Source organism: Xyrauchen texanus, chromosome 4 (assembly GCF_025860055.1).
Source record: "Xyrauchen texanus isolate HMW12.3.18 chromosome 4, RBS_HiC_50CHRs, whole genome shotgun sequence".
Taxonomy (NCBI): Eukaryota; Metazoa; Chordata; class Actinopteri; order Cypriniformes; family Catostomidae; genus Xyrauchen; species Xyrauchen texanus.
In genome coordinates this window covers 19,124,511-19,151,097 of record NC_068279.1, presented here as the reverse complement: position 1 = coordinate 19,151,097, position 26,587 = coordinate 19,124,511, and the positions used below count along the sequence as shown (strand labels likewise).

Sequence of the window (26,587 nt, the reverse complement as noted above, 5' to 3'; positions counted from 1 at the left end):
GAATGAATAATGAGAACTGACAGGACTGTAATAATCTTTTGAGATATGGAGAGTGCTAGTTATTGGCTCTCTGACATCTTATTATTGACATTTAAAAATAATATATATATATATATTTATTTGACATTTCATGATGAGAGAATTCAAGCCAAAGCACTCAACACCTCAAAATGACAGATGGAACCGCAGCTGTCTGGATTATAAAATATTGTTCCCTCCTCAGTCAACCTGTCATGTCACATACATATAACACAAAGTTCTTGAGAGTGACAGCCTGCAGAAAACACTTCTTCAATATACAGTAATTTACCATGTATTTCAAACTGTCTGTTGATAAGCAAGTGTACATAGATTTCTGAAACACAGGTATAGTCTGGCCTGAAGAGTACAACTGGAGAGAACATCATACTTTTTTTCATTTGTGATCATGAATTGCATTGATAGGTGACTGATAATTCATAAGAATATCAGTCAAAGTTCATGGGCAGCTCTGGCAATTTAAAAGCTGATATAAATGTAGTGAGTTTGTAGTGGGTACGTTTATTTATTTTTAGGGGACGTCAAGGCAAAATGTGTATTACATAACCTCCGCCCAAATGAGTTAAAGGGTGTATGGCACGATGCTGTGTGAGACACGCATATGGTTGTTTGGCGTTGTATTAGGTGAGTGTAGAGAGCTGCTGCACATGGAGTGTATCGTCCGTTCTTCCCTATTCATGCTGCTGATTAATACCCGGTAACAAATCTGCCATTGCGGTCATTGATTAGGAGCTTTATGTCTCGTATCGTTGTTGCTTCTCTGTTCATGTTGCTGATAATACCCGGTAACAAATTAGGCAGCGTGGTAGCTGAACTTGTGATATGATGTGGTCAGTCTAACATAGGAAATATTGTGAAGATTTACCTGGGAGCTGATCATATACTAGACCACTGTTTTTCCCAGTAATCAAAGTTTATGTATAATTGTGTTTTTGTTTCTTTTGTATAGTTTATTTGTTTTTGTTTTCTTTATTTTCATTTGGCCACCTTAGGGAACCTTATACTTGGGGGGTCAGTATCCCAGCTATTAGGTTGTGGTGTGATGCAGTGATAACACTATCTGTTGATTTATTTGATGGCTGTATATTATATTGCACGTGTGGACATATGTCACAAGTTTTGTGGTTGTACTAGAAATAGCTTAGACTGTTACCTCCAGTCTAAGACTTTCAGTCCAAGTGAACAAATCTGGTCCCCTTATCGCTGCCATTTTTTCTTGTGTTTTGTGAATATGTTTGTTTTCTTAATAGGTTGATTTTTTTCGTTTATGTCTGGTTGTGTCTGGTTTAAGAATTGTTTTTTTTTTAAGAAATAAAGAGACCATGTATTGCACCATATTTAGTTGAATAACTTGCATGGGTCTACTGCCCTATTGATTATAGACAGGCAGGTAGAGCCCAGTTACATAAATAATTTGCAACTGTATGAGGCATTCACATCTGTGTCTGCACCGAAAACCCTAATAAGCTGACTTTACTCAACTGATTGATTAAACTTGTTCCCTCAATTAAATTGTAAGTGAGTAGTGACGTCTCCAAAACTTTTTTTTAATTAAGTTAACTTTGGGTCCAAAACTTGCATAGCTAGTAGGCAGCTGTCCTACATAGGCAGCTGTCTTCTATGGCAGCATCCTCACTGAAATGATGTCTCATAAGAGAGCGATTTGGAACGCTCTACATTGGCAGCAGCTCCGCACATCACTCGCGGCGCACGCAAGACTCCACTCGCAACTGATTTCAATACAGGTGACACAAGAGAAACAACGTGATCCTCTAATGATCAAAAATACACACAGCACACACATTTTGGGTAAAATTGTTGGTTTTGTGTCATATTAAACTGCTATATATTGACACTTTTCCATAGTGAATGGATTATATAAAATGCATCTTGCTTCATCCACCATCTTGTGTTCATTTTTCCACTGAGTTCATCACGGTGCATTCTGGGATCGCCTACACGGGGAAGGATACATATGATGCTACCTTACAATTTGGCTAAAATTATATATCTTAAGAGGCAGCATAATTAAAATACCTAGATTTTGGAACAGCCTTCGAGTCGCACCTATGATGTCTTAAAATGCTGCCTCTGGAGGTGCATGGTCAGTCTCATACAGTATAATTCTCTTCTTTTCCTGTATTATGCACATATATATATATATATATATATATGTGCATAATACAGGAAAATATATATATATATATATATATATATATATATATATATATATATATATATATATATATATATATATATATATATATATATAATCTTCAAATACAGCTCTACTTCGAGCTAAATCTCTCTTTAAATCTGTCCTGGATAAGTTTCATCTTTACTCTGCACAGCAAGGCCAGCATGACTGGGTCACCTTGAGACATATGTCTGAACCACAGCCGGACACTGACACTTTCCCCTCTTAGCAGAGACACTCTGGCCTTTGTTGGCAGAAGCATGAATAGAGTGAGGGATGAATGTATAAATGGTCCATAGCAGCTGCAGTGTGTGTGGGTTTGGGTGGTTTACGAGTACTTTTTTAGGTTGCAAACTGGTAATTACAAGAGTATTATGCTATAAATCGTTCATTCAGTATAAAAATCATTATGTCTATGGAGAGTCTTCATATGGATAGCCACACTAACGTGTGTGTGTGTGTGTGTGTGTGTGTGTGTGTGTGTGTGTGTGCATGTGTGCGTGCGTGCGTGTGTGTGTACTTAGTTATATATTTGGGACAAAATTGTGCCCAAAAACGACCAAAACCTACCTTTGGGGACATACAGGGACGTCCTCAATTAAAAAACATTTTTAAAGTGCGAAACATTTTCTGTGAGGTGTAGCGAGGTTATGGGTTAGGCACATGTGTATGTGTGCTTTCAAGTGCTTTGAAAGTGGGATTTACATTTGGATAATGTGGATTACTGTATTTACTGAATGATTTGTTCCCATCACTTCTAATTCCTCAGTCTTTTTGATTGAAACTAAATTGCAACAAATAACTAACACAGTATCTCCCATGATAGAGAATAACTGAATTAATATTTCAGTCACAGCTACACTAGTAGATTCAAGTCTGGACCTAATATCCTGTCAGCAACAGTGTCACACAGAGCATTCTTATGGTTTGATTAAGATGGTTTGTTTGCTGTCACATGGAGATGCATGTGTGATAGTCATACGTAATTTGAGGAAGTTATCTTTTCTTATTACGTTAAAGTGATAGCTGGAGAAATTGGCAATTAGATGTATGGATTCCCTTGACTTCAAGTGTGATAAAGAGCAGGAAATTAATTTTGAGACATGAGATGTGTGTGTGTGCGTGCGTGCATGTGTGCGCGTGCGTGTGTGTGAGTGACAGTATGTGTGACTAAAAAATTGTCAATTAAAAAGTGGTTCTGTTTCTCTCTTTATTAGATTGTTAAGATCATAAGCTGACATAGAGTTGCCAGAGAACTGGTGTGTCCATCTCCACACCACTGTTTACAGTGTGATTGTGGGATTCTTGTAAAAAAAAACATCAATGCCAATGATGAGTTTATTGAGCATTTCCTCCCTGGCAGGTTCAAATGAATTACGATATTTGGTAATTGCATAAATGCACTCGAGCTGGCAGAGACTCTGCAAGTTTGTGCAAAACTTGATCCATGTTATCTCAGCAAATGAAAAGAAAGAATCTGTCCTTTTGTATAAAAGAGTGATCGATGTTGCTAATTTGCTTTGCCTCTTAGTGATTAGAAATGGTGCAGAATCAAAGGGGCCTAGGTAGCTCAGCAAGTATTGACGCTGACTGCCACCCCTGGAGTCATGAGTTCAAATCCAGGGTGTGCTGAGTGACTCCAGCCAGGTGTCCTAAGCAACCAAATTGGCCTGGTTGCTAGGGAGGGTAGAGTCAGATGGGATAACTTCCTCGTGTTCGTAATTAGTGGTTGTAATTTTTTTTTTTTTTGCGGAGAGTAGCCGCCACCACATGCAGAGACACTGTGGTGTCATGCACAGCGAGCCATGTGAAAAGATGCGTGGACTGACTGTCTCAGAAGCGGAGGCAACTGAGACTTGTCCTCCTCCACCTGGAATGAGGTGAGTAACCATTCCACCATGAACTAAGTAGTGGGAATTGGGCATTCCAAATTCTGAGAAAAGGGGATAAAAAAAGAAATAGTGCAGAATCTTACCTTTTCATATAAATTTTACATCAATAACATTTCTTCATTTCAAATTCAAAATTCAAAAATACTAAGACTTTCTGTTTATTTCCAGGTGTAAATTAGATTTTAAATCTTCAACATCAACTCAAACTCTTCAACTCCAATAATGATGGAACATTTGTTTGAACACAATATATAATGCAATCTTCACAGCATCCTCTTGTGGTTGTTTTTTTTTTGTTTTTTGCTCTGGTTCAGAAGAGTTCACCCCCACCCTCTTTCAGCTACTGCATGGCTGTGACTCACACCTGATGATGTCACATCTACTCAGTTGCCATAGCAGTTGTTATGGAAACTGGAGCCAAGGTTTCAATGGCTGAGTCTTCCAGAAGTGGAACTCAATTGTTAATTTCAATGATGATTATTTGTATTTCCCTGCTGTTTGAAAGCCATCAAAAGCTGAGCAGCTCAGCTTTACCTTTTATCAATATTGTTTGTTAGAATGAATCTTGAAGTCAGAAGTCTGCCCTGCCATGTGGTGTGGTGTTATGATGAACATTTACATTTGTGCATTTGGCACTTTATTCATGTACATAATTTGTTATTTATGAGGGTTGTTGGAGTAGTTGCCTGCTGTTTTTAACCTGCTGCCCCAATTCTCCCACTGGCAGCAGTGCCCACACATCACTGCCCCACTGTTACCCCTGACATCCTCATTAAACAACAGTGTACTGTATACTTGATTCTTCCTCTGTGACAGAGCAGTGTTACCATGAGCTGATTATTGTTTGGTGTTCATGCTATTATTCTGTGTGATGAATAGACTGCCATGTTCTTTTTGTAACACTGGAAGCTGAACAGTGTTGTTTCTAATATGTGATCTCTCAAGCTGCTGCAATAGACTTTTGCTCTGGGGCATCTACAAATAGATGTACTCAGAGCGAAGTGAATTATGTTAATCTGCTGACATTTTTTTCTTAATCATCTCAGGATGAAGTGATTTTTTTTCTCTCACTGATTTCTGATAGCCTTGGTTAACTCATTAAATCAAAAGTCATCTACTGTGTCTACCTAAATCCAATCAGATTGTGTATGTTAGGATTTTGAAATTTAATAATGAAAACAGAATTACACATATATCAATGATTTAATAAATATATTACAAAAAAAATTTGTTTTTTTTAAACAAACCCTTGAATACAGTTGAAGTCAGAAGTTTACATACACTTAGGTTGAAGTCATTAAAACTAAAAATATTAGCAAACTATAGTGTTGGCAAGTTGTTTAGGACATCTACTGAGTCAGAAGTTTACATGCACAAAGTTAACTGTGCCTATAAGTAGCTTGGAAAATTCCAGAAAATGATGTCAAGCCTTTAGACAATTAGCTTATGTTAGGAGTTGTACTAAATTGGAGGTGTACCTGTTTATGTATTTTAAGGCCTATCTTCAAACTCAGTGCCTCTTTGCTTGGCATCATGGGAAAATCTAAAGAAATCAGCTAAAACATTAGAAATAAAATGGTGGTCCTCCATAAGTCTGGTACATCCTTGGGAGCAATTTCCAAATGCCTGAAGGTACCACGTTCATCTGTACAAACAATAGTACACAAGGATATATTGAAGCAACATCTCAAGACATGTCGTGGGTTAGTCGACACAAAAATCTTACAAAGTATAGTCAAAGACTCTGGAGGCTTAAAAATTCAATGCAGATCCAATTCAGTCCAAGATACATAAGACGGACAGCTGCCCGAAAACGTTCTCTCTCTGTCGCACCACCATCCGCAGTCAGCCTTTATCCCTCTCGGAGGCTTGATTAGCCTGATAAGGGGCTGGGTGTGTAAAATCACAACCCGGCCCGCCCTCCACCCTGTCACAACTTAATTTTGTTAAGTAATGTTACATCACTGCATTACCAAAGTGTAATCAGATTACAGTAATAGTACTACTTAATAGTAGTACTTTTTAATGCGTTACACCCAACACTGTGTACATGTTTGTTTATATGCACTGGAAATTACAGATATTAAAAGAGACATGACATGAAAATGGACTGTGTGGATCTCGTCTTTGGACACACAGTACACAGAATGAAGCAAAAGGTAACTTTTACTTGTATAATGTGTAATGACATCCTTGTAAAAATATTTATTTTGCAAGTTCTCAAATCTACAAGCTCTTAAGATTTGCAACACTTTTACCTTCTAACAGGTGCATGACTGTAGCCATGCTCTTAAACAGAGAATATTGTGAAAATAGTCCATTTAATGATTTAACCAAAATCAGGGTTGGCGTCGTTGAATGCAATATAAATGTAACTATGACGTATCATGGCTCAACTAAAGCGATGGTGACAGCGCGATCACGACAGCTCAGGACCTACTGCAACCAAATAAGTTCAATTTCCTTCAGGGTGTGCACTCATGAGACACAACGCGCTGTAAAAGATGAGGCTGAATCCAGCAATTTGCTAGCTTCTCATTGAGTAAAAGGGTTGCGGAACCCAAGTTCTTCTTCACTATACACAATTCAATCTCTGGTGAGTAAAATCTGAATATTTACTAGCCAGTGATTTACTGCCTTTGGTAAATTCCTCCGTTTAATTTTAATCCATTATCTAACATTTGATGTATTTCACAATATTCTAGGCCTGTTTAGTTATGGATTTGATGCCTATGCAGACATCGTAGTGAACTTTAGCTGTCAGATCGGCCAGATCTGAATTTGCTGTCTCAAAGGAGAGAGTAGAATTTAAAAGCTGGCCATAAAGGAGATCTTAAAGGGATAGTTCATCCAAAAAAATTAATTCTCTCATGATCTCATCCTTCTGGCATTCCAGATGTATATGACTTTCTTCTGCAGGACACAAATTAAGATTTTAAGAAGAATATTTCAGCTCTGCTGGTCCAAAATTTTGAAGCTCCAAAACCCACATTAAGGGAGCATAAATTTAATCGATTTGACTCCAGTGGTTAAATCCATGTGTTTAGACACAATATGATAGGTGTGTAGAAACAGATCAATAATTAAGTCATTTTTTGTCATAAATTTTCCTCCCTGTCCAGTAGGGGGCGATATACATGAATAATCTGAATCACGAAAATCAGAAGAAGGAGAAAGTAAAGGAAAAAAGACTTAAATATTGATCCGTTTCTCACCCTCTCCTATCATTTCACTTCAGAAGACATGTATTTAACCATCATCTGGAGTACTTTTATGTTGCCCTTATGTGGATTTTGGAGCTTAAAAATTTTGGCACCCATTCACTTGCATTGTGTGGACCCACAGAGCTGAAATATTCTTCTAAAAATCTTAATTTGTGTTCTGCAGAAGAAAGAAAGTTACACACATCTGGGATGGCATGACGGTGATTAAATGATGAGAGAATAAAAATTTTTGGGTGAACTAACACTTTATTTATTTTAGATCACATTGTTTAGTTCTGCACTTATTCCACTCACTTCTATTTTACATTAATCTGTTTAGTAATAATATATAATATGTATTATGTAATATGAATGATATGTAATAATAAGTCATATCCATGGTTGGGGAGTAATGGAATACAGGTAAAAGGATTACGTATTTAAAATGCAAAATATAAGTAACTGTATTCCACTACAGTTACAATTTAAATAATTGTTAATTAGAATACAGTTACATTCAAAAAGTATTTTGATTACTGAAGAGATTTCTTTGCATTTTATTGTCATTTTTTTCAGTTAATATTTAGTCCTTTCAGATGGAAAACATTTATAGATATAAATGATGCAATCCAAAGTGCATTTGAAGAGCGGTGAAACACTTTCTTATCATTTGTACGTTGTATGCTTATAACATACATATGAGAAAGACAGAGAGGTATGTTTGGAGCAGAAGAAATAGAAATAAACCTTGTGTACATTTTCAGCTTTACGCTAAGCTAAAATGCTATTTCTAGCCATTTTACATGCACATGTTACCAGCAGGGCTGGACTGGTAATTTGGCATACCGTGCATTTTTCCGATGGGCCAACGCATTTTGGGGCTGATCAGGTGAGGGCTGGCCATCAGAAAAACCGAGCAGACCAGTGTGTCTGCTGCAAACCGTGCAGAATAGGCCATGATAAGCTCAAATGAGCCGCCACGTTATGCAGAAAGGACCACAAAACGGTGCAACGATATGCAGAAAAGGACAGCGAACACTTTTTTTTTATTCTTTTGGAGTTTAGAAATAGGTCTTGAGATCCTGAATGAAATTGTGGATAGATGACATGTTCACTCATCAGTGCCTCTTTGTCTTTGTGTCTTAGTTGTGGGACATTGTCCTCGGAGTCTGGACTGTGCTCGGGAGCGACGGCACTTCTGCCAGCCCGGCTCTTCACACTGTGGCCCATGCCTAGACCCATTTGTTGAGAACAAACAAGGGAATTGTGTGGTCAGGAGACGAAATCACCCTGGTATGTACTGTTAACTTCAGATTGAGTTTTGAACTGTGTCTACAGCCACAAAGAAAAATGGCAGTCTCACAGATGGTCCATTGAGTGCTTTTATAATGAGACTAAATCAGTGCCAGAGCCTATAAAAAAATTGGCTTGAATACTGAGCACAGCTGTTCATATCGCAAAGATGAATTACTGCATAGTAGAGGTCAATCAATATTGTTTATTTTTAACTGATAATATGCAGATTTATTTTTAAATATCTGATAACAAACATCATAATATGCATTACAAACAAACATAATATGCATTGTTAATCTTTAATTAGCTATTATGTTTATTATTATTTATGCAAAATTGTTTTGCAATCGAAATGATAGCATATTTATCTTTCTTTTTAGCATCGTTGTTTCACCAGTGAACACCATTGTGTTCTGTTAAACGAACAGTGATGTACAGTAATGGCATTGTTAGGTACTATTCTTTAGAGACCAACCAAATAACACCAGTTATTGGTAGACCTTTCAGTATATTAAAGAACCAATAACCGATTAAGCAGAAAAGTGTGAATATCTGTAAAAAGTGAAAGAGGGCCAAATTGCCAGCTGTGATTTTGTTGGTTAGTTTCAGGGATATTGACCTGATATGTAATATTACAAAAAGTTAATCTTTCATTTTTAGGCTTCCCCATCATCAGGTTTTGGCATAGGCTGTGTATGCATTGAACAGCAGTAGAAGACCTCTCACTCCTCACCAGACCAAGTCTGTCTTCCCTCCTCCACCCACACATTGCTGCAGATGCAATAGGAGGGAGAGAGGGGAGCTAATTAAATAATTCAGACAGTCTTGTTCTTCAATGCAGTGGTAGGGCTTGACAAATACCAATTTAAACCCAATTCCAATTAGCTATACCAGCAATGAGACATTCGAAGTAAATATACTTACGTTTTATGTTTTGTTTTCAGCTTTCTTTATTTGGCCCACAAAATGTTTTCAAGACTGATGCCTTGAGAATTATTGTTTTATCAGGAAGACTCGGAGACTTGAGTAAAATTTAAGATGACATTTATTTGATGAATATAAAACAGAAATGTAATGCCTCTCTTTGGCGTAAGCTGTCTGGTGGTCCGAAGAATCTCGGAACCGTCATATCCTGCCGGAGATAGAAGGCAGGGGGCGAGGAGCCTAAGCCCGTACAGGATGGGACAGAACACGTGGTGGTGGGGTGGTGGAGGTTGCTGTATTGGCACACTGAAACAGAAATGTGATAGATTGTGAGCAGGCTTATAAAGCAATGGCCGACGCATGATTGGCAAGGAGTAACCTAGCTAATGGTGTGATGATGTACAGCTGTGAGTCTTCCCGCTAGAACTACACTGCACTTACATATCTGTAATTTTCAACAGGAGTATGAACAGTGTCCTTTCTCTACTATCTCTTTTAACTCTCTCTTTCCTTTTTATAGTTCTTTTAGAAGACCATAAAGCCTGATTTGCAGTTTGTTTTTCTCATGACTGACACAGCTGCTGACTTTGTATTCATGAAAATGGCTTGTTTGTTAGATGTATATAAAGTACATGTTTGTGTTGATGGTTTCATTAGTCTAATCTTGGGCTCATTGGACTCGCCTACTGATATGTTGAACTCAGACTTTTGCCGAAGTCATTGTCTTTTTATCTACTGAGAGCTCTGTGTTCCTAATAGTTTTCTTGTAATGTTCTATCTAATTTCATAGCATTTCATGATTCACTGTGTATGTAGAACAGGGGTGCCCAATACGTTGATCACGATCTACCAGTCGATCGCAAAAGCAATGCTGGTAGATCGCACACAATTTAAATGTGCTTTCGTTACATTTTTATAAAAATAAATATAATGTCTTTCCTTCTTTTAGTTTTCTGTCTGACTTGAACTTGACGAGTAAATTTTGACACAGGCGAGATTTTTGTTTATTCAGTTGCCATGACAACTAGGTTTGCGCCCTCCAAGGGCTTCTGAGAACAGAGCGCGAAATTGCAAAGCTAGCAGTGTTTGAGACTAGCTACCAGCAGCTACTGCCCTAATTATGCAAAACTGTCTGATTCCATTCAGTGCAAGTCATCAGAATAAGGTAAATGCCCTGTCTATTGTAATATGTTGTGCTGTAGGTGTTTTAGTGTTAAAACTGGATGATATCAACATTGAACATTATTGTATTTTTTTTAATTAATTTGAAGATGAATTCCATGTAGGATACATGCAGTAGTCCCAACAAGCATTGTTTTTTTTGTTTTTTTTCAAATAAAACAGTTTTTTTAGTTGGTAGATCTTATTGAGTTGGTAATTTAAAAGTAGATTATCACGCAAAAAAGTGTGGGCACCCCTGATGTAGAACATGTTCACCTAAAGATGCTGTAAGCAATTTAGCCATTCTGGAACTTCCACCAGACTAATCTGTTGATTAGCCGTGCCCTCTCTTTTCAAAATTCTGCACTCCTAGGACACCCATGCATGCACACAGATACACTTGGACACTTTTGTATTAGAGCTTATAAAGGGTGAGGGTCACCCTGGGCGCCGTGGCTGCCGTCCGACCATGTGTGTTTTGCGGGAGCAGGACATCGTACTTGCACTCAGACTAACATATTGTAAATTGACTGTCCTGTGAACGTGCACGATGATTGACAGCAGAAAGGCTTCGGATTGGCTGAACAAACTAACTGTTTACCAACCCTAGAGCTGTTACAGAGACAAGTGTGATATTTCATGGCACCTAATGCAATCATTTCTGACTGGTCATTTAATCAAAAATCACTTTGTGGCAGGGCGGAGGGCGGGGCCGGGTCGTGATCTTACACACCCGGTCCCGTATTAGGCTAATTAAGCCTCCGAGGGATAAAGGTCGACTGCAGGGGATCGTGCGGGAGAGAGAGATCGTTTACAGACATGTCCGTCATGTGTGTGTTTGTGTCTTCTTTTAAGTTTATCATTAAACTATTATTTATATTGAAAAGCCGGTTCTCGCCTCCTCCTTTCCATTGATCACTTTACACACTTACATTGCCTTTAAGAGACTTTCTCTTTTTATAAATATGTTATATCAACATATTTGTTTGATTTGATTTGTCATTATCACTTAATTTCATAAAAGTTTTCAGTGTTTCAGTTTGATTGTCTTTATCAGTAAGTAAATTCAAAGTGGTAAAAAGTGGCACCACTTTGATTTGATTTTAAGGCCGAAAATAAACTTTTTAAACGTTTATATTTTACTGGGTTATATTTTTTCACAGTGTGACTAATTTCAGAACAATTATGTTTTTAAGTAAATGGCAAGACTTTGATCTTGCGGCAGAAAAAACACTAATTTCAACGCACATCATTGCACATTCAGTGCATCCTTGGGAGACAAACACAAGTGGTGGTAAATCCAAATAGATGAACACTTTAATAACACAGCAAAGCTGATGTCTTCTTGAATTGTTGCGTAGTTACAGTGGTAAACAGCTGCCGTTTGTACTCATGTTGATGACAGAACGCAGTTCGGACCGAAATAATATAAAGTGAACTGAGACCAGTGTGGGTAGGGGCGAGGAAACAAACCCAGGTGCTGTCCAAGCATTCAAACCAAGTGTGAAAGCACCCATAGAGACAATGATATGCCGCTAAACCCCACCAATTGTAGGATTCATGCAATGTGTTTGTATGGATTACATTTAAAATTAAATGTTTTCTGTTTAACTTTTATCAAACAATGGTGTTTTTTTTTTTTTTTTTTTTTTACAAATTTCTGATTATGTGATTTCGGTGCCATTTTCAGAATGGAAGGCTAAATGTTTGGGCATGGAAATTATCTTTCAATCATGGAAATTCATTGGCTAAAAAGAGTGGGAACCCTGTAGACAAAATAGTCGTTCATAGTCTCTTTGAATGTGTAATCCTCAAACGAAAGCTGTTTTCCTGCATGATTTTAAGTTGGAAATTAATAATCGTATACTACTAAATAAATTTAACTCACACTGTTAAAAACAACCACTTTAATGTTTGAATAACAAAACCATGTCTCTCTCTATCTAACACAGTCATACTGTATATAAACACACACAACACACATATTTTCTCTCTCAAACATTCACTTTATCTGTATCTGTCTGTTTTTCTCTTGTCCTGTTTGTGAAGTTTTTGCTCTTGTCTCTATCTCAGTGGTTGCCGTGGTGATGGTTTTCATTCATAAATCTGTTGAGGCCCCGCCCCTTCTCTCAGCCCGACTTCATACCCCACTGCCCACATATGCATAGCACAACAGACAGACTGACCTATCAGCCTACACACACTGCGGCATACACATACACACACGCTCACAAGGTTTCTGCAGTGCATATGCACACACAGTGTTACACAAGGTCATTAACTTCCGCACAGATTTTATGCATGTCATGATGCATTATAATTCATATGCTCATAAGCATGCATGAGTGTACTACCAGTATGACATCATGCACATTCTTAGACCAACTCCCATTACCGAATACCAAAAACGACAGCCAACCATGCAATTCAAATTATGCTAAGATGCCATAATATTCCCTTGGTGCATTATTAGCATACTTAACATCATATGATTTTGCCACTACAGATGGTTCTCTTTTCTGGGATACTCAGAGGGTTTTTCCTGTGTATTGGAAAAGTCTGCAGTGCTTTCCTAACTAACAGGCACATACCTGTTACAGCAATTATTTTGCTCTGACATACTGTATATACTATGATGTTTCCATGTGCATATGAAGTACTGTATAGTACTACAAAGTTTCAGTTTTTCTTTTTGTCAACCTCTCTCTAACTAACTCCCTAATGTTATTTCTCTGTCACTCTCACTATGTTTTCAGCAGCCAAGGTGAACCATCTCCCAGAGCTGGATGAAGAGATAGACATTCTCTCCTCCATCATCAGCAAACACAGAGAATCAGAAATTATGCACTCAGGTAAGAGCATGGAAAATTCACATCCCTCTTTTTTGCACCCAGTACTCACATCTGAATTAAATTTGTTTTTATTTATTTCGATTAATGGAGAAAATTCTCTAAGAATGAATTGTGCTGAATGAACGCACTGATAGTGTTTTATTTGCATGCACTAACTGTGTTGTTTCAGCATCTGATTCACAAAAAGTAGTATGCAAATAAGGTAATGGCACAAACATGCCCAAATAAATCTGTGCTGTATACAATATGCATGCCGAAAATCCCTATCTTGCAGACCGATTCTGAGTGCTCAGTTGTGGAGGATGCAGTAGCAGACAACCATGATCAGACATACTTTGTAGGGAATGTACAGTGTCATTCCACCTTTGTGATCCAGGCACCTGAATCGGCTCTTTAAAATGCTGAAAGTGCACTCGAATACACAGAGTGACAATCTCTTTTCTTGTGTTTCTATATGTTCTTCAGCCCCCTCTCCAGCTGCTTCTAAAGTCACAGAAGACCATTCCTTACCAAGCAGTCAGCACAGTTCAGAGCCTTCTCCTACCTCTGCTTCACCAAAACTTGTGACAAGTGTCCTGCCCACCTCCTCCTCATCTACTACCAGCCCATCCTCAAATGCTCCAATCATCTCTGCGGTGCAGAGCGCCCCTTTTATCGTACCGTACCCCTCTGAGGACCACTCCTTCATTAGTGCGTTATGGACTCTATTGTTTGTTGATATTAATAACTATATATCAGTTTGTTATTGTGCCAATTGAGCCCATTCCTTCTGTAACTTCTTCTTGAAAGTTCTTCCTTGTTTTTTCTCCTTTAGTATTTTTAGGTGTGTTTCTTATGATGGGCTCTGTAGCAATGGTCTTGACCGGGATGTGTTGGGTCAGGTGAGCTTTCATCTATTTGCAGGATGCAAGACTGGCTTTTATTTTGTACTCTCTCAGTAATGGATCAATGTAAAGGGATAGTTCACCCAAAAGTGAAAATTCTGTTATAATTGATCATTAAAATCTGTATAACTTTCTTTCTTCTGTGGAACACCAGAATGAAGAATGTTTAACAGAACGTCCAAGATGCTCTTTTCATAGGATAAAAGTGGATTGGGACCAGGGGCTGTTAAGCTCCAAAAAGTACTGTAAAAATATGACTTATTCGAAAGCCATGCAATAGATTTGTGTGAGAAACAGGCTAAAATTTAAGTCATTATTTACTGGTAATCTTGACTGACAGCCATAACCACCATTCACTTTCACTGTATGAAGAGCACTTTGGACATTCTGCTATGTATAACTCCTTTTGTATTTAACAGAAGAAAGTCATATGTGTTCATAGGACATGAGGATGAGTACATGATGACAGAATTTTGAATTTTTGGGTTAACTCTTCCTTAAAAGCAAGAGTTAAATTCCTTGATAGATTATCAAATTCCTATATGAATAAGTTGGCATGAAAAATAATGATTCCATGTCATCTTTCTTTTCAGAATGCAGAGAGGAAATTGTCTGTCCCAGAAGGTTGATTTTCCTGCTTTTGGGTTGATAGGTCCCCATTCTTATGATGGTGTCATGGTAAGTAGAGCCTTTACGCACAGACAACACAACATCCAGTGAGCTGCCTTTTTATTCATAGGATCACAAACTCTCCTATCATTCATTTCCAGCCTGGAGATAAGACACTTGCCCAGAGTGCCCAGATGTACCACTTTCAGCTTCAGAAGCAGCAAATGATGTCACTCAAGTGAGTAATCTCGGAACAGCATTAATAAACTCCAGTGTCTGGTTGCATAACCACCTTAAGTGTAGTTTTTCTTTAAGATCACTCTAAAGTTTCACAGTGAGTGGTGGTGGCATAGTGGCTAAAGCACAGGGCTGTTAATCAGAAGGTCACAGGTTCGAACCCCACGGCCACCACCATTGTGTCCTTGAGCAAGGCACTTAACTCCAGGTTGTTCCGGGGGGATTGTCCCTGTAATAATTGCACTGTAAGTCGCTTTGGATAAAAGCGTCTGCCAAATGCATAAATGTAAATGTAAGTTTCCCTTACACTTAAAGGTGTTGCAGAATCAATCTATAAATGTTACTTAAGGGTGTTTTTATTGGTAAAATGTCACAATCCCTTACGATTTTCGTTAAGTATGATTTTTTTAATTTAAGTGTAGTTTACTAAAAAATGAAAATGATCTCATCATTTACTATCCCTCATGACATATCAGATGTGTATGATTTTGATTCTTCAGCAGAACACGAATGAAGCTCTGTAGGTCCATGCAATGCAAGTGGATGGTGATCAGCACTTTAAAGCTCCAAATAGCGCAGACAGTCATAGTAAAAGTAATCCATATGACTCCAGTTGTTAAATGAATGTCTTCTAAAGCAATATGATCACTTTGGGTGAGAAACAGATACATAAAGTCCTTTTAACTATAATTGTTTATATAATCACTCCTAAATGCACGTCCATGAGGGCAATCGCTTCACATTGCCTCTCGCACGATATAAGCATTTTGGGGGGAAAAAGGACGTAAATATTGATTTGTTTCTCACCCACACTTTTCATATTTCTTCTGAAGATATGGATTTAACCACTGGAGTCATTTGTGCATAAAATTACTTTTATGCTCCCTTTATATGCTTTTTAAGCTTGAAAGTTATTGTCACCATTGAATGAACCAAAAAAAAAAGAAATAAAAAATATTTCTCCATGTTCAGTAGATGAAAGAAAGAAATACATATCTAGGATGGCATGAATGTGAGTAAATAATTAGAGGTTTTCATATTTGGGTGAAATTTTCTTTATAAAAAGAAATAATATGGCCCAGTCTAAATTAAATATTGATTCACTTTCAGCGATAATAAACATGGGCCTGAAGCAGTTCATAATACAATGTCAAAATAGTTTGACATTTTTGTTTAGTTTTGTACGATAAATAATTTTGGTTCTGTGTTTGTTCCCTGGCATTGAAGCAAAACAAGCTGAAAACCACAGTATTAGATAAATTTTTCTACATAATCTGTTTTTGAGGGGTTTACCAATTGGATTATAATGCATTCAGTGTTTTTTATAGTGTTCTGTATGTCTCTCACTTGCTAGTGGTATCTCTTCCAGACAAAGGAAGGAGTCCAAGATTCTGGAGTCAGGAGCCACTTCAGATGAGGAAAATGAAGATGGAGACTTCACTGTGTATGAATGCCCTGGACTCGCCCCAGTAAGAGCACTACTTCATTATTCTGAGTGTGGCAGCTTATACGGGATTACGTATTTAAAATACAAAATATAAGTAACTGTATTCAACTACAGTTACAATTTAAATCATTGGTAATAAGAATACAGTTACATTCAAAATGTATTTTGATTACTGAGGAGTAATCCTGTAAAAATATCAGAATCAGAATCAGCTTTATTGCCAAGTATGCTTACACATCCAAGGAAATTGTCTTGGTGACAGGAGCTTCCAGTGTACAACAATACAAACAATACTAAAAACAGCAGCAAGACATAGGTAATTAAAACAAAAAACAAAAAAGAGAATAAAAAATAAATAATTATACATATACTTACATACACTCACCTTCATACATACCCACATACACACACGTAGTGCAAATCTATTACAATCTGTTATATAGGAACAAAAATACAGTACATTATGTACAGAGCAATGTAAGTAATGGCAGAAGTGGATATGTTGGATAATATAAATAGACTTAAACTGTGTATTGCACATAATTATTGCTCAGTGGGGCAATTTAATTATTCATGAGATGGATAGCCTGAGGCAAAAAACTGTTCCTGTGTCTGACGGTTTTGGTGTTCAGAGCTCTGAAGCGGTGGCCAGAAGGCAACAGTTCAAAAAGGTAGTGGGCAGGGTGAGTGGGGTCCAGAGTGATTTTTACAGCCTTTTTCTTCACTCTGGAAGTGTATAGTTCTTGAAGGGGGGGCAGGGGGCAACCAATAATCCTCTCAGCAGACCGAACTATCCTTTGTAGTCTTCTGATGTCTGATTCCGTAGCTGCACCAAACCAGACAGTTATAGAAGTGCAGAGGACAGACTCAATGACTGCTGAGTAGAACTGTTTCAGCAGCACCTGTGGCAGGTTGAACTTCCTCAACTGGAGAAGGAAGTACAATCTCTGCTTGAGATTCACAATGGACTCACAATGGAGTCGATGTGTATCTCCCACTTCAGGTCCTGTGGGATGGTAGTGCCCAGGAACCTGAATGACTCCACTGCTGCCACAGTGCTGTTTAGAATGGTGAGGGGGGACAATGTTGGGGTGTTCCTCCTAAAGTCCACAATCATCTCCACCGTTTTGAGCGTGTTCAGCTCCAGGTTGTTTTGATTGCACCAGTGATCCAGCCGTTCAACCTCCTTTCTATATGCAGACTCATCATCATCTCGGATGAGGCCGATGACAGTGGTGTCATCTGCAAACTTAAGGAGCTTGACAGAGGGGTCCTTGGTGGTGCAGTCATTTGTGTAGAGTGAGAAGAGTAGTGGGGAGAGCACACATCCCTGGGGGGCACCAGTGCTAATGGTACAGGTGGTGGAAGTGAATTTCCCCTGCCTCACAAGCTGCTGCCTGTCTGTCAGAAAGCTGGTAATCCACTGACAGGTAGAGGTGGGAACAGGGGTTGGTTTAACTTAGTCCGGAGTATAGCTGGGATGATTGTGTTGAAAGCCGAGCTGTAGTCCACAAAAAGGATCCTTGCGTATGTCCCCGGTCTGTCCAGATGTTGCAGGACATGATGCAATCCCATGTTGACTGCATCATCCACAGACATGTTTGCTCGATAAGCAAATTGAAGGGGATCCAGAAAGGGTCCAGTGATGTCCTTCATGTGGGCCAACACCAGTCTCTCAAATGACTTCATGACCACAGATGTCAAGGCGACAGGTCTGTAGTCATTAAGTCCTGTGATTTTGGGTTTCTTAGGGACAGGGATAATAACTGAGCATTTGAAGCAGCATGGGACTTCACACTGCTCCAGTGATCTGTTGAAGATCTGAGTGAAGATGGGGGCCAGTTGGTTAGCACAGGAACGAAGGCACGCTGGTGAGATGCCATCTGGGCCTGGAGCCTTCCTTGACCTTTGCTTCCGAAAGACACGGCACACATCGTCTTCACAGATCTTGAGTGCTGGTTGTGTAGCAGGAGGGGGGAGGAGGGGGGTTGCAGGAGTGGGGAGGAGGGGGGTTGCAGGAGGTGTTAATGTCTGTGTGAAATGAAGGTCCGAGTGTGTGTGGGGTGTGAAATTGGGCCTTTCGAATCTGCAATAGAACACATTCAGGTCGTCAGCCAGTCGTTGGTCCGCCACAGGGTTGGGGGTAGGAGTCCTGTAATTAGTAAGTTGTTTCAGGCCACTCCACACTGATGCAGGGTCATTAGCTGAAAACTTGTCCAGGGTCGTTACTTGAAAACTTGTTTTTCAGCTTCTCAGAGTAGCTTCTTTTAGCTACTCTGATTTCCCTATTCAGTGTGTTACTGGCCTGATTATACAAAACTCTATCCCCACCCCTATAAGCATACTCTTTGGCATGACAAAGCTGTCTGAGTTTACCTGTGAACCATGGTTTATCATTGTTGAATGATAAAAATGTCCTAGTTGGGATGCACATATCCTCACAGAAACTGATGTATGATGTAACAGTATCTGTGAGCTATGTAAATATGTAAAAATACTTAAAACAAGATCAGTAAAATATGTCTTGTTTTATTTAGGTTTATTTAGGTTTTTCAGAGAATGTATTTTTAAAATGTTTTGTTTTACTGTACTGGCAGAGTTTATATTGTCAAAACAAGTGAAAAAAATCTACCAAAGTACTAATCCAAAGTTTTTAGAATATGTTACTGACCTTGAGTAATCTAACGAAATATGTTACAAATTACATTTTATAGCATGTATTCTGTAATCTGTAGTGGAATACATTTCAAAAGGAACCCTCCCAACCCTGTGTATATGTGTGTAGAGATCTCATAAATCCAGACACCTGTAGGTGTTATTGATGGTATTATATGTCACCCACAGTTCTATTAAGTATCCTGTAGTGTTGTAGTGTTTGAAGGTTTCTATCTCTTCGCAGACTGGTGAGATGGAAGTGAAGAATCCACTGTTTGATGACTCCACCTTTCATCTTCACCTGCAGAGATGTTACAACTAAACATCACACCAGCATGATCACCGCATACACAAACACGCATGAACACATGATTCACATGTGCGCTTGCCCCATCTGATCCATTTAGGTGTCTGTAGCCATGCAGTGAAGGTTGTGAAGGCCCTCTGCACTTATATCATGGTCTTTTTGGACATTTTAGGGCAGTTTGTCCTAGCATTTTCCACTCTCTCTGTTACCTTTTTAGAATTGAGGTGGAAATTCTTGTACAGCTGTGCAAGAAACAGGTGAAAGTGGCATTGCAGACTCCATCCATGAGTTGAAACACAATATTCCTTAACATTGACAACTTTGTTAACCTGTTGATTCACACTCAAAGAAACATATATACACTGAATTGTGCATGATGGCTCATGCATTTTTCTATGAAACAAGATTCCTTTCTAAGAACCAGAACACTGAGATGTAGTACATTTCAGTTCAACTGCAGATATGTAAAAACATTTACTGCATGGATCGTTGACTTAGAGTCACAACACCCACCCTGTATTGTATGTCCATGCAGTGTCTGTCCGTATTTCCTTAAGCCTTCTGGGCCATCCAGTTTGATGGTACTCTCTGCTATAAACATGCATCAGGGGACTGATTGTCCCTACGCTCACAATGCGTGAACAGGTCAATGTACTTGATACCAGCTCAAGACACATTTGATATCAGGTCATTGCTCAGTTCTTAATATGACATGACTTAATCTGTACTATATTGTGAATACTGTGCAATGAAAAGGAAACCTATTTATAGAATTAATTGTGTAGAGATATCTTGCCTGCAAACACCAGTCATATATTCAGAACTAACATGAACTATGAATATTTTCATTTGCATTACAATAGCAACATAAATGATGATTACCATATTTTCTGTTTTCTTTTACCAAATTTGTCTGTGACTGTATTTTGTAAAATACCAATGGTGATTTTAATAAAAGAAAATTATGATTGTGCTCACATAAATAGCTCTAAATTATATTATGTAGCCTCTGAATAATCAGAATGGTCCTACTATGCATGATTTGAAACTGTTTAATAATGAAGAGAGTCTATGTGCATTTCTGTTTCACACAAATGATTTTACAAAAACAAATATGAACTGTAACCTGCCGACGTGTATCATAGAAATTATTGTTGGAACATTTTTTTTATCAATCCCAGCAAAAAACAGACAATTGGACCTGATTTGCAATTTATATATAACTGTTATAGTGAATGAAGCAGACCAGTATTCACCAATCTTTCAGTAACTTGTACAAAGACTCTGGACTCTGCACTAAACCCCTTATTGCTGTCGGTGATATGATATAGATTCATTTTGGAGCATTCATTGCTCGCTGCTGTTTCTCAGGAAACCTGCCAACAGTAGCCAGTGTCTGTGCAGCACTTTCTCTAATTATGGGGGATCCCTTCAGGTTCCTCTGAATGTTGTACCTTTGAATATTCCAGTTAAACATTGTGACAGTGTTGTCGGTCTCTCAATGTGGCGTTGATGCAGAGCTCGAAGACTGTAAAATTAGAAATGTGCCTAAGTAAGCCAACCCATCCTCCAAAAACTGTAGAGTTCGGCCTGCTCAGTTAGACAGTCATTGTGGGGATACCATCTCTGCTATTCTTCTGTATGACCTTCAATTTTCAAAATAAACCGAGTCGACATATATGCTTGTCATCAATAGAGCCCACTAAACCTTTTTTGACAACTGAGATTGCCTGACATGCATGTAAAGATGGAATATATTCTGTAACGAGGATGAAATAAATATTTATATCAGCTCAAATAATAAATGTGTCCTGTCATTTATATTAAACATACCAGAAATCAGTTGTTGTGTGTGGGGACTGAATCCACAAGAGCAGATTAGATAAGTAAGGGATAATGTACAGTCAGCCGGTAGTTATTGCACAATAATAGATAGCTTGAAGTGAAAATCAGTCCTCCATTTCTGTTTAATCAATCACGATCATGCAGAACACATCAGGTTTTTAAATAACAGCGGTGATCTCGCGCTCTTCGCTTTCATATTACATACATCACATAAAGCTTGATTGCGTCACTTAAGGCCAGCTAGAAGGCCTGGACTGGGACATATCCTAAAGACCACACCACCAAGAACAAATAAATCAATCTGATTGACTGATGAATCTGACAATCTGACTATAGATGCCTGTTCACTTACACTGTTGAGGGGTTCTGTGGAAATTCCGAAGGCCTGACGAGGTGGAGCTCAGACTCACGCATGTCATGAACTCTGATTCCCAGCAGGCACAGCAGCATCCAAATTTGGCCACTCTGGACTCAAATTCCCATACACCACCTCGATCCCAATCACTGGAGTTCTAATCAGCCTCACCTGCACATCATCACCACAGCTATCACTGCACGCTTTATAAGAGACTCTGTCATGTTCTATCACTGCGAAATATACACTCAATTCCCTTGTGTTTGACTGTACCAAACTTGCATAATTCTGCCTGAGGTTGCCAATTGTCTGACCTTCTGCCTGTACTCATTATTGGATTTTGTCTTCTGAATTGTACTGTTGCCTTACCTTCATTAAAACTGCCCTACTGCACTTGCGTCCTACTCTCCTGGTGGCATTTCCTGACAGAATACTTCAGATTCTCTGGATGTAGCAGGCAACATGAAGTGTAAAAAAGCTTTCACTCATGATAGACAGTTAATGGAACAACAACAAAAATACTGATCTCAGTGCCAAGGTTAATCTCATCACACAAGCTATCTCTGCAGTACCCCCATCCACAAGACCGATGCCCATGCCCGAAAAATTCCCTAGTGACGTTTCACAGTGGAAAGGCTTTTTGTTACAATGCTCCTTGTATTTCTCCAGGCAAGAAGGAATGTCTGAGCCTAAAAAGATTGCAGGTTTTATGAATCTACTCACTGGAAAATCCTTATTGTGGGCATCTGCCATATGGGAAAAGGGAGGAGAATCTATTTCCTCATATCAGCACTTCACTGAACTATTTAAACATGTGTTTGAACATTCACCTGATGGCAGAGAAATGGGGGAGAACGTCTTAGACCTCACTCATGGTAATCGCCTTCGGATTGTGCTTTGGAGTTCAGAACAATCGCCACTGGAAGTGGTTTTAATGACATTGCGATGAAGTCCATATTCATCGAGGTTTAAACCCAGAGATCTTAACAGAGCTGGCATGCAGAGATGATCAACTTTCCCTTGACTCACTCATTGATTTATCTATTTGTCTTGAACTTCTGCTGTTAAATCGTCCTATGCTTGGTGTCAAGAAGACACTGCAACCTCCTAACGAAACCATGTCATTTTATGATACCTGTTACTCTACGATACTCCGAAGGGTTTTCTGTGTTGATGATTTCAATGATCGACTCGGGAGCTATGGAAAACTTCCTTGATCATGAGACTGTGCAGAAATTAAACATACCTACGTAGCCATTGTTACAACCCAGAATTATTCAGGCCATTGATAGAGGACCTATTGGTGATTGTGTCAAAACTCTTTGCACTTAACCCCTCATGCTTCAGGTCAGCGCTCTTCATTATGAACACATCTCCTTTCTATTCACCGCCTCTCCGAACCATACTTTTATTCTGGGTTATCCCTGGTTGAAACTCCATCATCCACAGCTCTCTTGGTCAGATCGACAACTCACCCAGTGGTCCTCATATTGTCATTACCACTCCCTTGAACTGCCCAAGTTCATTACTAGAACCATGACCACAGAAAGTCCTGAGCTTCACACCATGTTTAAAATTTCTGTTGAATATCAAGATCTAGATGAGGTTTTCTCCAAGACTAAAGCCTCTGGTTTACCCCTGCATCGTTCTTATGACTGTACCATAGAGCTTCTACCTGGAATGACTCCCCCTCATTCAGTGTTTGAACAGAGAGCCATGGAAGAATATATACGAGAAGACCTCCAACAGATATATATTCAGCCATCCACGTCTCCTGCTTCCACAGGCTTCTCCACTGTGGAAAAGAGGGAATGTAGACTCAGACCATGTATCGACTGCAGGGGTCTCAACCACTGCACAGTGAGATACCGCTATCCTCTGCCCCTAGTACCTTCTGCCTTAGAGGAATTGCGTTCTGCTCAATGGTTCACTAAGCTACATCTCCACATTACTTATAAACATCTTTGACAAAAACTAAATCAACAGAATTCAAAATTTTGTTCCATTCAAGTGGTTGGTATGACATTCTCTCACTTACATGTATTGATGTGTGGTAAATGGGTTTTTTGTGAGTCCCCTGATTTGTCGTCCACTCTCTTATGTCATGTGGACATCAGCCAATTGGCATAATTATTTTGAGTTACTTTAAGTGCATAACTCTTTTGTTTTATGGATGTTTCCCTTTATTTTGTAGTGTTAATCATATGTGGTCAAGCAAAGCATGTCCACAATGTAATGGGAAGATAGGAAACAATTTATGTACTTTTAAAATTTCAACATATTTATGTTAATAGAATAAAAAACATAATAAGTTTACATTCACAGACCATGCAGTGGCTAATTTATCCATTAAATGTCCACCGTTAATGTCTACCCCTTTATCATCCCTGTCATTTTCCACCCTTACCCTGCTTATTTTCCCGGATGGACATCTAAATTCTGCTCTCCTGGTGGCCAACTGAACTTGATTTTCAACTAAAATGATTTCTAGCATCATAATGCAATGTACATTTTCTGAAAAAGCTCAGAAAATGCGATCTGAGGTAACGAGGGTTAGATTTAAAATATTTAAAATGTTCAAAAGCTAGTTTTCTGAAAGTGAACTATGGGACAAATAGTTCTGATAGTTTATAGTCTTGAAAAAAGTGTAGAACATTCTGAGAAGCTGACTTTTTTTGCCTACAAAACAGGGTAAGGCTAAATTAAGTTTGTGTAAAGAAAAGGCATATATAGGCCTAACAATATAATTTTTTCGCTTGGTTATTTGTTTTTTAAATTTAATGCTTTATTTGTTTGGCAATTTATTTAATTTAATACAGGGAATTTTGCCTTTTTCAAAAAGAGGCTAAGCTAAACAATAATTTTATAGAATCGGGTTAGTGTTCCAAAAAAAGCTTTCTTCTAGTATTGTGTATTCATTTTTTTGTTTGTTTTGTGGGCTAATTCCATGACTGCCATCTGTATTTTGTATGGTGTGGAAAATAAACTTTATTAAATAAACGGATTGCTACCACAAAGAGTGGCTATTAATTTGTTATCTGTGCAGGCCTGCAGTCAGGGGGGTGTCAAAAGGTACAGATGACCCCGGGCCCAAAGCCCAGGGGGGCCCATGCAAAGGTCTGTGGTTGACATTTAATGGGATCAAGTTAAACAATTGACTGACTTATATTACCGAAAATAGAATGTATATGTATTTACATGATAAATTAATTAATTGTTATCATTAAAACACGTTTCACCTTGTCATCTGATTCTGATCCCGATCCCCCCGCTGTTATTGTGTAAATGGTGCGGTCGAAACACCTGGCCAATCAGATGTGCGGAGCACACACATTGTGCATTGTGCAACTAAGGTAAAGGGGGGACTGACTTAAAGGAGGGCTACAGTTATGTTTATGCTGTCTGTCACATTCACAAATGCAGCAAACGGATTTAAAACCTCGTTCAACATTACGATGAGCCAACTGTTATTGTGCAGCGCAACAGCTGGCCAAAGTGTTTGATACTAATAGTATGTTTTATTTGTGAAACATTGTGCTAAATAGGGTTTACAAAATGCATGGTTTTGGTGTTCAGGAAATTGACATTGACCATATGAATGCAAGAAATTGACAGTGAAACTGTGGCAGAAATTGCCAGTATTGGACAAATTGATTGTGCCATTAAGAACAATCAATTAGAGCAAGTGATGCTTCACGAACAATAAATTGGCTTTCAAACATGTAGGCCTATAATTTCCTCATCATTAACAAAGGCTAACGATTGGTGTAAATTCTGTCATGTGACAATATGTTTTTGCGTTAATGCCCGTTTTCTCTACAAAAAGTGTTTCCAAAACAGTTTTTCGCAACAATTGTAGTATCGACATAGAGTTTGCGCTAGAGTTAAACGGGGAAAAAAATATGATATCGACATTTGAGAACTTTTAGCGATAATTTGCATTTCCATCAGCTATATCCGTGAACTATTTGATGCGCTACACTTTTTGTTGCAAAAATGGAAATGTAGTTATGTCACTGAATTGTATGAATGACCCAAACAACACAAAGAGATGTCGGCAAAATAACTATGTAACAACCATGGCCATCTTCTGGCTAATGTGAGTAATGACATTTAGTATATATCACTTATGTCACTTGTTTTCCATTGGGTTGATTATTTTTCCCACGAACAGAATGTTATAATTTACTGGGTCCACAATAAAGATCATGAATGGATGGTCGAATCTGTAAATTGTCATTGGGTCAACAGGAGCAGATTTTATGTGAGTTGTTGTCACCGCTGCAGCAGTGGTTCCTTCCTCATAGACATCCAGAGGCGTGATGTCTATAACCTGATGATTAATCAGAAACAGTTGTCCACTTCAGACAAAAGCAAGTAAAACGAAATAAACAGCTTACTCTTGGGTGACCAGACGTCCCCATTTTCTGGGGACTGTCCCCGGAAATGTCCTCTTTTTTACTGGGCGTTCAAAACAGTCCACTAAGTGAAAATACATGGCAAGAAAGCCCGTATTGAAGCCTAAAGGCAACAAGGCTAATTATGTGCTGTTTATTTTGACCAACAGAAGGGGCAGCTCGCTATAACAGTTTTAAGTCATTCGCATTCCTTTACTTGGTACTTGTTCGCACCAGATTTGCCATTAAGAACAGGACCAGAAAGTAAACATTTGCAGGGTAAACTT

General features: G+C 38.6%; 1 protein-coding gene across 2 annotated transcripts in view; it reads left to right on the top strand.

Moving 5' to 3' along the window:
- The window catches only part of LOC127643234 (neural proliferation differentiation and control protein 1-like), a 29,447-nt gene extending 7,957 nt beyond the window's left edge, over positions 1–21,490 (top strand). Inside the window, exons 2-9 of one of the 2 annotated variants that reach the window (XM_052125882.1) lie at positions 8,478–8,624; positions 13,472–13,564; positions 14,030–14,254; positions 14,379–14,445; positions 15,042–15,126; positions 15,219–15,295; positions 16,664–16,763; positions 19,641–21,490. In XM_052125882.1, coding sequence (XP_051981842.1) covers positions 8,478–8,624; positions 13,472–13,564; positions 14,030–14,254; positions 14,379–14,445; positions 15,042–15,126; positions 15,219–15,295; positions 16,664–16,763; positions 19,641–19,718 — 872 coding nt within the window. In that variant the 3' untranslated portion in view covers positions 19,719–21,490. Of the gene's footprint in view, positions 1–8,477; positions 8,625–13,468; positions 13,565–14,029; positions 14,255–14,378; positions 14,446–15,041; positions 15,127–15,218; positions 15,296–16,663; positions 16,764–19,640 lie in introns of both variants that reach the window. The other variant, XM_052125881.1, reaches the window with a different exon arrangement.
- The last annotated feature ends 5,097 nt before the right edge of the window (positions 21,491–26,587 follow it).